Consider the following 14,077-nt stretch of genomic DNA (forward strand, 5'->3'; position numbering starts at 1 on the left):
TTAATAATTATGTAAATAACTGTATAGTAAGAAAAATTTTTTATTTCTTCATCCCATGAATATAATTTTTAAGCGATTTTCATAGTAAATTTCTCATTACTTTATCTCTACAGTAGTAACTCATAAGATTTTCACGACAAAACTGACGCGCCATTGCGCGGCACTTTAGTTCTTCAGGCATAAGATTCGTTCACCTTGCAATCCAGGGGCGGTCGGGGACAGTCTGGGCGAGTCGAAGACGGAAGTGAACAAGTGCTATTCTCCGATAGTCCCTGACCGTACACGATGCGCAGTTGTACACGTTAGGTTAGGTTAATGCAAAAAGTAAATAAATTTTTTTGAATTTGCACTTCTTTATTTATAAACTATTGTTTACATACAGCATTAACCTAACCTAACGTGTACAACTGCGCATCACGTACGGTCAGGGACGATCCGGTCGATGACCAGCGATGGGATATTGTTGCGGCCAGATTTGGGAATTCTCTAGGACCCAACCTCTCTGGCGTGGGAAACCACTAGATAAAAAAAAACAGTACCGAAGGTGTCGCGCGAGATTCAAATAAGGTCCAATAACACAACTATCCATCACCTGATAACTTGGGGTGCTTACTGGCCACTCTGTTAAATAAATAATTTTTAATAACACAAGCGCCTATTTCCTCATGACCCGGGGCGCTTACTGGCAACTCGGATAGATAAATAATTATTTAAATAAATAATTATTAATATAACACAAGAGCCTATCACCTCATGACCCGGGGCGCTTACTGGCCACTCTGTTAAATAAATAATTTTTAATAACACAGGCGCCTATTACCTAATGACCCGGGGCGCTTGCTGGCCACTCTGTTAAATAAATAATTTTTAATAACACAAGCGCCTATCACCTAATGACCCGGGGCGCTAACTGGCCACACTTAAATAAATAAATAATTTTTAATAAAAAACACAAGCGCCTATCACCTAATAACCCGGGGCCCGGGGTACTTACTGGCTACTATTGAATAATAAATTATCAAGTAATTACAAGAGCGCCAATTCAAAAGATCTTTGTCGTAATAGATAGGCAATCAAAATTGTGATATGGTTAATATGTTATCGATCAACTTTCTATTATTTAATAGTGTTGCAAACAAGTGTCCTGGATCATCAGGAAAAAGGTGCTTGACATATTTATGAATAATTATTTATTTACTAGATTTGGAATAAGCGCCCCAGGTTATACGATGATAGGTGCTTGTGTTATTAATAATTATTTATTGCACAGAGTGGCCAGTAAGCGCCCTGGGTCATTGGGTGATAGGCGCTTGTGTTATTAATAATTATTTATTTAACAGAGTGGCCAGTAAGCGCCCTTGGTTATCGGGTGATAGGCGCTTGTTTTATTAATAATTATTTATTTAACAGAGTGACCAGTAAGCGCCCCGGGTCATGAGGTGATAGGCGCTTGTGTTATTAATAATTATTTATTTAACAGAGTGGCCAGTAAGCACCCCTGGTTATCGGGTGATAGGTGCTTGTGTTATTAATAATTATTTATTTAACAGAGTGGCCAGTAAGCGCCCCTGGTTATCGGGTGATAGGTGCTTGTGTTATTAATAATTATTTATTTAACAGAGTGGCCAGTAAGCGCCCCGGGTTATGAGGTGATTGGCGCTTGTGTTATTAATAATTATTTAATTAACAGAGTGGCCAGTAAGCGCCCCGGGTCATGAGGTGTTAGGCGCTTGTGTTATTGGACCTTATTTGAATCTCGCGCGTCACCTTCGGTACTATTTTTTTGATTTAGTGATTTCCCACGTCAGAGAGGTTGGGTCCTAGAGAATTTCCAAATCTGGCCGGAACTATATCCCATTGCTGGGTCGATCGGAGAAGTGCACTTGTTCACTTTCGTCTCCGATTCGCCTACACTGTCCCCGACCGTCCCTAGATTGTAAGGGGAACGAATCTATAGACTATGTGCATGATACATGATACACTTGGTAAAACAACGCAAGTCCTTTGCACATAAATCTTTCTTAATTACGTTTCAACCATAGAGGTATAAGAATAGAGGGGAAAAGCGCTATACTAGCCCATTAGCGGCAGCGACAGCATAACTAAGTGTAACGGGGCATCTGTCCTTGTTGCCAAAGCCACGTTATTGGCTACTTCTTCGTCCTGAATCCTACAGTTGATTCAATCTCATGTATGACTCGACCAATAACATAACTGCCAGACAAAGACAGATGCCTCGTTACGTAGCGAATTCTGCTGTCGCATATCACGCCCCCTATTCTCCTCTATTCTTATACCTCTATGGTTTCAACTCATAAGTCCCAAAAAAGTCTCGAAGTACTAGGGTAATTACTCATGACTGTTTGCATTTTTAGAAATATGTGTCTAAATAGTCTTTAAGTACTAGGGTAATTACTCATGACACTGTTTGCATTTTTAGAAATAAAAACAATAGCAATTTTCCTTTTTTACAAGGGATTATGAAACATTTGTTTTTATAACTATTTCAGAAACCGTTTAAAATAAAACAATCGTTAATTAATAAGCTTATATAAAATGCTAGTTTAAAATATTTGTCAGTGGATATGGAACTGAAAGCAATGAATGGTAAATTTTTACACACAATTTCATGATTACGTTTACATCTCGTAATAAGAGTGGAACGAGTTATTCAAACTCTAGACTATTTAAATAATACAATCCTTAATCATATTTATTTACCCAAAATGTGTATGGAATGTGCGGTGATTGTCAAATACTGTAGCAAGACGGTACTAATATCGACAAATTATAGACTTTTGAAACATATGAGGCCATTATTTGCTCATCTTTTGCCCTATGTCTATTTGCACCAAATCCTTGTAATTTGCGCAATGAGATGATTTTTATTGAATTTTTTTTTACTACATTGTCAGTATGAGTCACTTTTTACTAACTCACCCACGCACGCACACACATACACGTAAATATAATACTAAACTGTCAAATGTGTACATAAATATATTTTAGATTTGGCTTCAGGAATGCTATCCCTCACTGTTAGTAATTACCGAATAAAAATATTATAAATGGTCATTAAGTAAAAACAGTTAGATTAAGGAAAACAACCTCATCAAGCTCCATTTGCAGAAACGTCCACTTATTTTTATTACAGTCTTTTCTCTATCCATAATTTGCTTATTCTTTGTGTAATCAGGAGATAATTTCTGTTAAACTAAATTGTCATAATGTCATATCTGCTACATTTTTGATAAATTTTTTACAGACTGTGTAGTGAAAATGAATCATGCGGATGAGACTAAGATGAAACAGTTTTTGTTAAAAGTAGGTGAAAATTTTATGTACTGTACATAATTTTTCTCTAACGTTTCAAGTCTTCTATAGTTTGTAATATTTATTCTTACAGTACCATAATCCCGACATTACTAGAAAAGATGTATTTTTAGTGCTTAATCTTTATCGAAGTTTACATTGGAAAACCGAACTTTTTGGTTAGTATTTAGATTTATTATTAATATAATGGTAACTATACAAGTTTATTTAACTGTTTTAGTTTTTAACGACGGGTCTCGTAAAGATTTAATCAACTTGCAAGGAACCATTCCCGTTAGATTCAAAGGTAAGATTGATTTAAATTCCTGTAATATTTGTAGATTTGCGTGTATTTTTTATTTGGTTGTAATAGCTACAAATAATGTCCAGTTGTAAATGAGACATTTTCTCACCATTTAATTACTGTTATCATTGTTATACTATTGTTATTCTTATTGTTTCTATTATTATTAGTATAACTATCTTTATTATTATGATTATTGTTATTGTTATTGTTAATAGTGTAAGAACGTTTTTGTTGCAACGTAGCATCAGAAATTAGCAAATGGGCTAGTGCATACATTGAGCATGCACCCACAGAAGAGCATACGCGAAATATTTGGAATACTCTCTTGTGAAGGCGATTTTTAGCAACATGTCGTTTGCAATGTGACCACCCTTTTTGCGTACGTACAACTATGAGTGATCGTGATGATAAAAAAATGAAAAATTTTATGAGAGAAACTTATTAAAAAAACGTGAAAAATTACTAAGAACGTAGCATTGGATAAAAATGTTCAGTTCAGCGGATAACAAGCTAGTCAGACATGGTCTAGAGTTTTAACAATTTCTTGTAAGACATTTGGGCTGTACTTCCGAATACTGTCTGCTACCCATCATACTGAAAATTAGTATTCCTAGGTATATTTTTTAACGTGCTGATCACGTATTAGACCTTTAAATTTTTAAAATTACCGCAGATGACGAATTTGTGTATGTATTGGGATCCGACCATAGTGATCCTCAAAAAAGTGTTTGTAATGTGTTCCGCCATAGTATTAATCTATAAAATAAATCTCACTACATGTTGGGATCCCAAAACATCACATGATTGCGCCTAGGAGAAGAGGAGTGGATTCGCGTGGAAATGAGCATATAAGCGCCATAGAGATATTACTAAATAATATCTCTATGATAGGTGCACATTTGGGAGACACGTGGAAGGTGTATATTAAATGTATGCCTACGAGGAGAGGAGCGCAAAGCTGCGCTCAGTCCACCCCTCCCTGACTGGGCTGCTGTAGACCGGAATTTATTTGTATTCAGTTTATTAATGTTGAACATATAGTCGTATAGTGTTGTTTTGAGACAAGTTTTGGCTGTTTGTTGTTTTGTTTTGGGCTCGACATCGAGGCCCTCTTCTGTTTACTCAGCCAGCCGTTGTGATTGTGACCCGAAGAACACCGCAAGGTTTAACCATTGAGGTGAGGGAATTGAGTAGTTTGTTTTGCTCTGGAACATTCGACGGATGTCGTTCCTGGATTGCCGGCTCGGTGGATGGAGAGTTTGGAAGTACATGGATATACGCCGTGATACTGGATACGGGAATTCAAAGATTTAAATGATCCCGCGCCTTCGGCGCTCAGTTATAACTACACTCGCCAGACTGCGCTACACTGTGGCGCAAACTATGATAGTCTGTCTGGCATATGTAAAAAAATACAAAGCCAATAAACTAACTTAAACTCAAATGATAGTATGATAGACGGCTCAAAAATATGCATTAAGAAATCTTCCAAGTCTGATGAGTGAATGAGTCTGACCAACAGCAGTGCTAAGACTGACTACTAACGCGAACGTAACCTTCTGGAGAGATGGGAAGACAAGAAGAGGAAGTGAAGAAAGACGAGAATTATTAAAGAGTATAACACAGAGCCTGCAACTTTGAAAATTGGCCAAATCCAGCAGTATAGCCGGAATAGCCATCACCGTGGAAAAAAAAAAAAAAAACAGTCAAAGCAAGCGACGATACGAGTTTTTCTGTTTTGATTGCAACTGAGTATGTGCTATACATTTTTAACTGACTCTTGCTCTCTCGCTCTTGCTTTAATGTTATCTATCAATCTTATTCAATTAAATTGTGGAACTCAATGCTCATAATTATTTGCACAGAAGTTGATTTCAAAACATTTCTTCATTATTTTTCTCATATATTAATACTTATATTTTCAAATCCAGTATTATTTTGAAAACATATTCAGCTATTTTTTTAAGGATGGCAGTTAGCTATAACCAATAATTATTATTTTTTCTCATTATAATTGTTATGTACTGTAGGACAAGCTCCGGAGGTTGTCAATGAACATATGCGACTTTAAGATCTGTCTCACTCAAAGTTCCGATAGCTAAGATGGTTAAAGTTTATGCCGCTGCTCGCATTGTTCTGTCCTCTAAAGATCGATGCCAACTGTCGGCAGATTTTTTTTCTTTTTTTTGTTAATGTGATTTATCATTCTGATTTAATTTTTTTATATGTTTTATTTAAATTTATAAATAATGTTAAAAAAACTTTTTTTCTATACGTAGAAATAAATATATTTCCAATACTAATTCTATTAAATAATTTGGTAAGTTGATACTTACCATTGATACTTGTTGGCAAGGCCATTTCGTTATTTCATAATAATAAAATAATTTCTTAGGGTATAAGTATAATTCTTACATTTTAAAATTCCCAAGAAATTATTAACATCCAATGTAAGAGAGCAAAAATCCGGAGGTACAAGAAAACTTAATCAAAACTCCCTCAATTTTTAATTTCCGTTTTTTGTTATAAAAGATTTTTAGGTATAGCAGCTATATACTTGTTTTATTGATTAAATATATAACTTTAATTTTAATTTTAAAATGTTGATTCTAGACCAAAGATTTAATTAGCATATGTAGATATCGAAACTTAATACCTTCAAAAATTATGCAACAAGAATCTGAACAGTAATGAAAAACAGATCTTATTGATTGAGATTGATTTTTTTATTAGCAGTTAAAGCTTTTTGTCTTGCGTACTATTATAAATAAGAGCTACTCATCTAAACTTTATTATTGATCTGAATCATCAAGGCAAATCATCAGCGTCCGTCTACTTCGAATTACTGCATGTTTAAATTTTTATCAGTAAAAACTTGTATAAAAACAATAGAAAACATTTTTGTAAAATTTTAAAATGGTTTCAAATTCCCAATGAAGTATATTACCAAGTCCTAATTTCAGACTGCCAAAAGAATAATAAAACAGCATTTCGATCAATAATTAAATAAAATCAATTAGCAAGTTTTTACGGCATGAGGATTTTTTATAATCTGAAGATTATGATTATTGTATATGTAAACAACAGGTATCAGGTCAAGATGGTGAAGATAACATAGAACAAAAAACAACAAAGAATAGCTAGACTCATGTATTTATTCATGGAAAAGTGTACAACAAAAGGACTGGACGCAGGAACCTACCTTTTGTTAGCTTGAATAATTCGTAACTGACTCGCTCGCCATTCGCCCGTCGGCGTTTTGCGCCTTGCGCATGCGTACGAAACCTTAACTTCTGACACCCAGGGATAGCGTGTTTGTACATATAAACGCAGCTATACAGTTACTCAGATGGACAAGCGTCGGGTACCAACGGTGCGCAAAGGCAATTTTCTTACCATTGAGGTGGAGCGTCTCTCGTCTAAGGCCCTACGCCTCGATCCTCATTACAAACCGCTATAAAATGGCTAAATAAAAATTGAGGGAGTTTTGAGTAATGTTTCTTGTGCCTTCAGATTTTTTGCTCTCTTACATTGGATGTTAATAGTTTCTTAGGAGTTTTAAAATGTAAGAATTATACTTATATCCTAAAAATGTATTTTATTATGAAATTACAAAATGGCCTTGCCAACAAGTAGTATCAACTTACCAAATTATTTAATAGAAGTCAGAAGTTTTTTAGGCTAAAGACAAGTAGTCCATGGTAGCCAGGACGAAATTATATATTTTTCAACTATATCAGAGACTCACCATAGTTTAAAAAATAAAATATTTTGTTGAGAGTAACCATCCTTTAAAGAATAAAAATTTTAAAATAAATTAATTTTAGTAAAGAATATAAAAAAAAATGTAAAAATACATGTATATGTATAAAACCACTATATGCACACACTTTTACTGAAAACTCATTAATTTTTCAGTCTAATGTCTCTCAATTTTAGTACTTTTAAAAGTTTGCTTCTGAAACTAGTAGTGGCGTAGGCAGCTCTCGTCGATGCAAGCAGTCTGTTCCACTCCACCGCTGCACCCACCATGTACGACGAGCCAAACACGTCGAGGCGGGCTCGTGGCACCTCCAGCTCATAAGTACCGACCCTCCTTGTGCCGACTGCCCGTGGATCCTCGTCCCTGAATCTGACTCGCTCAGCTAGGTTCTCAGGTGTACCCGTTCTTAAAATATTTGCGACAAGGCTCAGCATGATGCAGAGCTGTCTGCTGAGGTAGGTAAGCACGCTGTACCTCCGGTAAGACGGTGTGATATGGTCGGACTTTCGTAATCCGTCCACAAATCTCAGCGCCGCGTTGACACACCTTCCCATCCTTGCCATCATCTCACTGGAGAGCTCGTAGAGCACCGCAGCACAGTAATCGATGTGCGGAAAGACAAGGGAGCGCACCAGCATGAGGCGAGTATCTCGCGGCATACCCTCGCCGAGACGCCGGAGTCGCGCCAAGCCGGAGTAGCATTTCCTGGAGACTTCCATGCAGTGTGGCCGCCAGGTCAGTGTACCGTTAAATTCCACTCCAAGCAGTCTGAGGGATGCAGTTGGCGCTATGACAGTGCCGTTGATCTCGATTATAGGAAGAGGTCCCATTCCGTTCAATCGTCGCTCTAGGCCTCGGGTGCCCATCCACATTGCTCGGATTTTAAACTCCTTGATCTGGAGTCCATTGAGCCTTACCTATTTTGACACCCTGCTTAGTATTTCGTTTGCTCTATTTATTAATAGCGGAGCGTTTCCCACCTCGCCGTGCAGCTGAAAACAGGTGTCATCCGCGTACGAGTGGTAGTCGCAGCCATGGAAGGCACCCGACATGTCATTCACCTACAACAAGAAGAGCAAAGGCCCAAGCAGACTGCCCTGTGGGATCCGGGACTCCCTAAAAAGAGCCCGCGACAGTGCGCCATCAGGAGCCCGCACCACCTGAGTGCGACCCGACAGATAAGACGCAATCCAGGATGCCGCTGAGTCAGAGAAGCCCAGACTGACTAGCTTGCTGACCAGAAGCTGGATGTTGACCAGGTCAAACGCATGCGACAGATCTATCACTATCAGCAACGTTACATGTCCTCTCTCTTCATTGCTATTTTCGTGTCATCCAGAATCCTGAGCAGAGCAGTGTGCGTGATTTGTGACCCTCTGTAGCCCGACTGAAATTTATCCAAGATCTGGTGATGCTCTATGTACTCCATTATCTGGCGCAGTGCAACGTATTCAAAAAGTTTCGCCGCCGCGCACAACAAACTAATCGGACGACAATCGGCGGGGACGATGGCACGGGCACGACCACCATGATTCCGGAAACTTGCCTCCTTGGAAGGACACATAAAAAATCCGTATTAGAATGGGCAAGATCGCCGGGAGACTCTGCCTTAAAAAGCTGACCGGCACACCGTCCGGTTCACAGGTGTTAGATCTAGCCGCCCGAAATGCATTAATCACGTTCTCAGGCCTTACATGTCGGAAATAAAACCGGTCGTCTGGCGCGATCCTCGCTAGCTGCAAACATGGGAGTGATCCAGCCCCCCCCCCGGACCAATGAAGTGTTTGTTCAGCTCCGTCGGGTCAATGGGCAAATGGTGTTGCATACTCTTTTGACTTGTAAATCCGAGTGAGTTTATCACCCGCCACTTCTCTGCCGCGCTCCGACACTCCCGAAAGCGGCGTCGGTGGTACGCCCTCACCGCATCTCTGATCTCCATCTTGACCCTGTTTCGCAGATGATTATACGTGGTTCGGGAATCGTCAGAGCGGCGCCGCCTATGGTCTCGCCAAGCCTGGTTACGGGCCCTGATCAGTGACCTGATTCGGGGCGTTATCCACGGCTTGGGATCAGCAGTGATCCTGATGTCTCGGACGGGGGCATGCCGATCAAGTGCCCTCTGCAGCACCGCCATGAAGCCTTCCACCATCTGATGCACACTGGGAGGGCCCTCAAGACAGCTCCAGTCCTCCTCTAGCAGCTCCTGCACCAAAACATCCACATCCAAACTCCCGTACGAGCGGCGCCTCACGTACCTCGTTCGGTTAGAAGGCATTTCATACTCTAACTCCACCACAAGTGCATCGTGTTTAGAAATCCAAGGAAGCTATGTCTACGTGTGAGAGAGTATGGGGCAGCTCTTGCTAAGACATGTATAGTCATTTGTGGACTCGGACGCCCTGCTGTGGTGTGTAGGACCGTAGGGTACTCTTTCTATCTCCAATGTCTGCAGTGACTGCTTAAGCAGGTTGGAACTCGTACACGAGCAGTTCCACTCGATGTTAAAGTCACCTATGATGATGAGCCGATCGTAACCCTGGTTGCATGCCACGATGGCCTCCTCCACGTCCTCCCAGTAGCCAGCCTTTGGAGGGCTGTACATGTCGACGCATAAGAAAATTGGTCTCGATGATGATGCACCAACAATCCTACTCTGCAGCGAGTCACGGACGTATACAGCCACTCCACCACGATAGAATTAGTATTGAAAATGTATTTATTTCTACGTATAGAAAAAAAAAGTTTTTATAACACTATTTATAAATTTAAATAAAACATAAATAAAAAAAAATTAAATCAGAATGATAAATAACATTAACAAAAAAAAAAAAAAAAAATCTGCCGACAGTTGGAATCGATTCTTAGATGGCAAAACAATGCAAGCAGCGGTTTTTGAAGGTATTAAGTTTCAATATCTATATACGCTTATTAAATCTTTGGTCTAGAATCAACATTTTAAAATTAAAATTAAAGTTATATATTTAATCAATAAAACAAGTATATAGCTGCTATACCTAAAAATCTTTTATAACAAAAAACGGAAAATAAAAATTGAGGGAGTTTTGAGTAAGTTTTCTTGTACCTCCGGATTTTTGCTCCCTTACATTGGATGCTAATAATTTCTTGGGAATTTTAAAATGTAAGAATTATACTTACACCCTAAGAAATTATTTTATTATTATGAAATAACGAAATGGCCTTGCCAACAAGTATCAATGGTAAGTATCAACTTACCAAATTATTTAATAGAATTAGTATTGAAAATATATTTATCTCTACGTATAGAAAAAAAGTTTTTTTAACATTATTTATAAATTTAAATAAAAAATATAAAAAAAATTAAATCAGAATGATAAATCACATTAACAAAAAAAAGAAAAAAAATCTGCCGATAGTTGACATCGATCTTGAGAGGACAGAACAATGCGAGCAGCGGCATAAACTTTTACCATCTTAGCTATCGGAACTTTGAGTGAGACAGATCTTAAAGTCGCATATGTTCATTGACAACCTCCGAAGCTTGTCCTACAGTACATAACAATTATAATGAGAAAAAATAATAAATTATTAGTTACAGCTAAACTGCCATCCTTAAAAAAATAGCTGAATATGTTTTCAAAATAATACTGGATTTGAAAATTTAAGTATTAATATATGAGAAAAATAATAAAGAAATGTTTTGAAATCAACTTCTGTGCAAATAATTATGAGCATTGAGTTCCACGATTTGATTGAATAAGATTGATAGATAACATTGAAGCAAGAGTGAGAGAGCAAGAGTCAGTTAAAAATGTACAGCACATACTCGATTGCAATCAAAACGGAAAAACTCGTATCGTCGCTTGCTTTGGCTGTGTGCTCAGCTATATAGCTATAGTCGATATTTCTGCTCCTCTCCTCGTAGGCACACATTCGGTACACCCCTTTTACGTGTCTCCAAAATGTGCGCCTATATGCTCATTTCCACGCGAATCCACTCCTCTTCTTGTAGGCGTACGCTCTCCGATATGAGTCTCGCACTCTCGAAAAATGTGCGCCCGTTTCGACGGCTGCACGCGGGGGGTCACCCCGATCAATGCCAAAAATTCCTCTTACATCGTATTTGCTGTTAGCAATCTTTGTACTCATCTCTGCACAAGCCTTGTAGGGACAAATCTCTTTTTTCATGCCTACAGCAATGGTAATACTTCAAAAGCTGGCAAATAACATGTTTTTCGGGGAATAATGGTACTGCCACTAATTGTTTTTCCACCTTAATTGTTAAGTAACCTGTACTAAAGTCCTGTTTATACACCTTTTTATAGACAGCGGCGGGAGGGATTTGTACGAGTAAAATGTACGTCTTACACTTTCGAAGTAAGTTTTTAAGCTTCAGATAACGATTGACGTTCAAAAAAAATTAGTTGCAATACTATAATTCCAGCTTTTATGGTATTACAATTGTTGTAAGCATAAAAAATATAAAAACAGATTTGCTCTATAAAATATGTCATTATTATTCAGGGTATTATTTTATTAGTTATTAATTTAAAATATTCTTTAAATTCAATCGTTTTACATAAATTTGATTTTTAAATGTCACGCGCAGCTCCGATTTCAAAACTTTCCGCCTGATAGTACCACTTACTGCCCGCTAGGTGGCAACTACTAGTTTCTACCAAATATCGTAAGTAAAAAGATAGTTTATAGTATTTAAGAAGGGTTGCGCGACGTCTTGTAATGATCCACCCGGATCACCCGATCCATACCAATACTAGGTTTTCGCTCACCGAGACCTACACTGCGACAGTGGCTAGAGTACCAATTAATTTGAATAAAATACCTACGTTTAATACCACGTTTAACCTAGTGCTTTGACTCTTATTCTACCCACTCTCGCCATTATTATCTGCCCTACGTGGCACTGTTGACCAACTATTGAGAGAATCGGACAAACACTCAAATCTCTTTTGCGCTAGTAATCGCATTCTATGACTACGGATTCGTCTTGACCACTGTGAGTCACTGCTCAACTAACCATCAGCGACACTAACTCCAGCAGCGGTATTGGAATCCAGTGGAAGCACTACCTTACTACGCCTAGAGTCTCCAATCCAGGGTTCTCTCCGTGGATTCATCTCCACGGCCCATCCGATACCTTTGGAGAGAATTATCACCCACTCTGACTCTCCTTCGCTGTTCTAAGCCGTCTACCCCCAAAAGGCCGATCATAACAATTTGGCGCTCGACGTGGGGCGATGTGCACCACCTTCCATGCATAGAGTCTCTAGCACAGGGTGCTTATTGCTGCTCGTTCTCGACTGCTGATCGATATCCTCGAAGACGACTCCAGCCTTCCTCAACTCTCCCGTTCTGTTTATAGCCGCCTACCCCCCAAAAGGCCGCTTATAACAATGTGTTAATTTACCCCTACTATATATATTGCGAAAGTCACGCGACATTTTAAGATCCCAATATATAGGTTATTTCACAAAAGCTGTGATATTTTCACGCTCTAATTGAGATTTTTTTAATTAAATTTTTAGAATTTTTTAACTGCTTTTTCCAAGTTATATAATGTCGAAACTAGTTAAAAACTTTAGGGCCCGACTCTGCGATCATTTATAAAAAATACATGTTAATTTAATTGCATTTTTTAAGAAACTAGCCTCGAAGGGCGCGCGATGCATGCCAAAGGTTAGTTTGACATCTAATCTTACAACTAACTTCAGTACATTTTATAAAATCTCAGGTTCAATTTGATGTAATCGAACCTTCAATTCGACACTAATCGCTATCTCCCTTTTAAAATTTTTTTTTTTTTGCGATTGTGAAGCCCCAAGGTGAAATTTTTCAACAAAATTTTGTTTGTCACATACACACCCTATGTCACATATACCCCTTGGTTTATTATATAATAGTCATCTAATCGATGATTTCAAATTCCTCCGAGATTAGAGGTGTGACGCCAATGACCGCTTATTTTACTGGGAAAAACGCTCTGTATTCGCGACGATACTACAAATAGCCAAATAAAAATTGATAGTGTTCTTGTACACTCTGGAATAGAAAACAATTGATTCCAAGTGTCTGAAAATTAATCACTTGGTCAAATTAAATCATTTGTGGTACGCAATTCAAAAGTGTTAAAAGTAGGCTTTACAAATAAATTATCCCGTACTTGAAAACAAAATTTCTTTTTCCTTTCTAAAGTATTAGACAAGGTGCTCAACACCTCAAATATTTAGATACTTTATCGTAAAAAAATGAAAAAATCTACGTCTAGGCACCAGAAACCGTAAAAAATGAAACTTTTAAATGCTTCTCTTTACAGTAACGACCATTTTGGCCTCTTTTTCAAACTTACGGCCACACAAAATTGGTGTAAGGAAAATTTGTTTACATCGTTTAAAAAAAGTTCTGACTCGAAATAATTTGATCCGTTGTTTTTAAACGTAGGCTTCATATAATATCGCATTTTTTGTGAAATAACCCATACATATATTTCGAACCTCTTTTCCGAAGTCCCCAACTCCCCATACGTAGACACGTAGTACCATAAATGTGTGTTAGTCGACTTATACATACTGTTTTCTCTTGGTCCCTACTTATCTACTGTAGTGATCCTCGAGAGAGTGATAAGAAACCTTGTCCAGATTTCTGATTATCTCGGCCATATTTACTTATTTTTCTTGCAGATAGGAAGTATTTGAAAA

The 14,077-nt window shown here is 38.0% G+C and overlaps 1 protein-coding gene across 6 annotated transcripts in view; it reads left to right on the top strand.

The window, feature by feature from the left end:
- Positions 1-2,283: 2,283 nt before the first annotated feature.
- The window catches only part of TSG101 (tumor susceptibility gene 101), a 155,678-nt gene continuing 143,884 nt past the window's right edge, over positions 2,284-14,077 (top strand). The window contains exons 1-4 of one of the 6 annotated variants that reach the window (XM_089598384.1): positions 2,284-2,345; positions 3,266-3,324; positions 3,407-3,491; positions 3,554-3,619. In XM_089598384.1, the coding sequence (XP_089454510.1) occupies positions 3,280-3,324; positions 3,407-3,491; positions 3,554-3,619 (196 nt within the window). In that variant the 5' untranslated portion in view covers positions 2,284-2,345; positions 3,266-3,279. The other 5 variants (XM_089598385.1, XM_089598383.1, XM_089598388.1 and 2 more) reach the window with 5 other exon arrangements.

Source organism: Copidosoma floridanum, unplaced genomic scaffold (genome assembly GCF_036245765.1).
Source record: "Copidosoma floridanum isolate Cflo_tuat_1 unplaced genomic scaffold, Cflo_Japanese_pri ptg000006l, whole genome shotgun sequence".
Classification (NCBI taxonomy): domain Eukaryota; kingdom Metazoa; phylum Arthropoda; class Insecta; order Hymenoptera; family Encyrtidae; genus Copidosoma; species Copidosoma floridanum.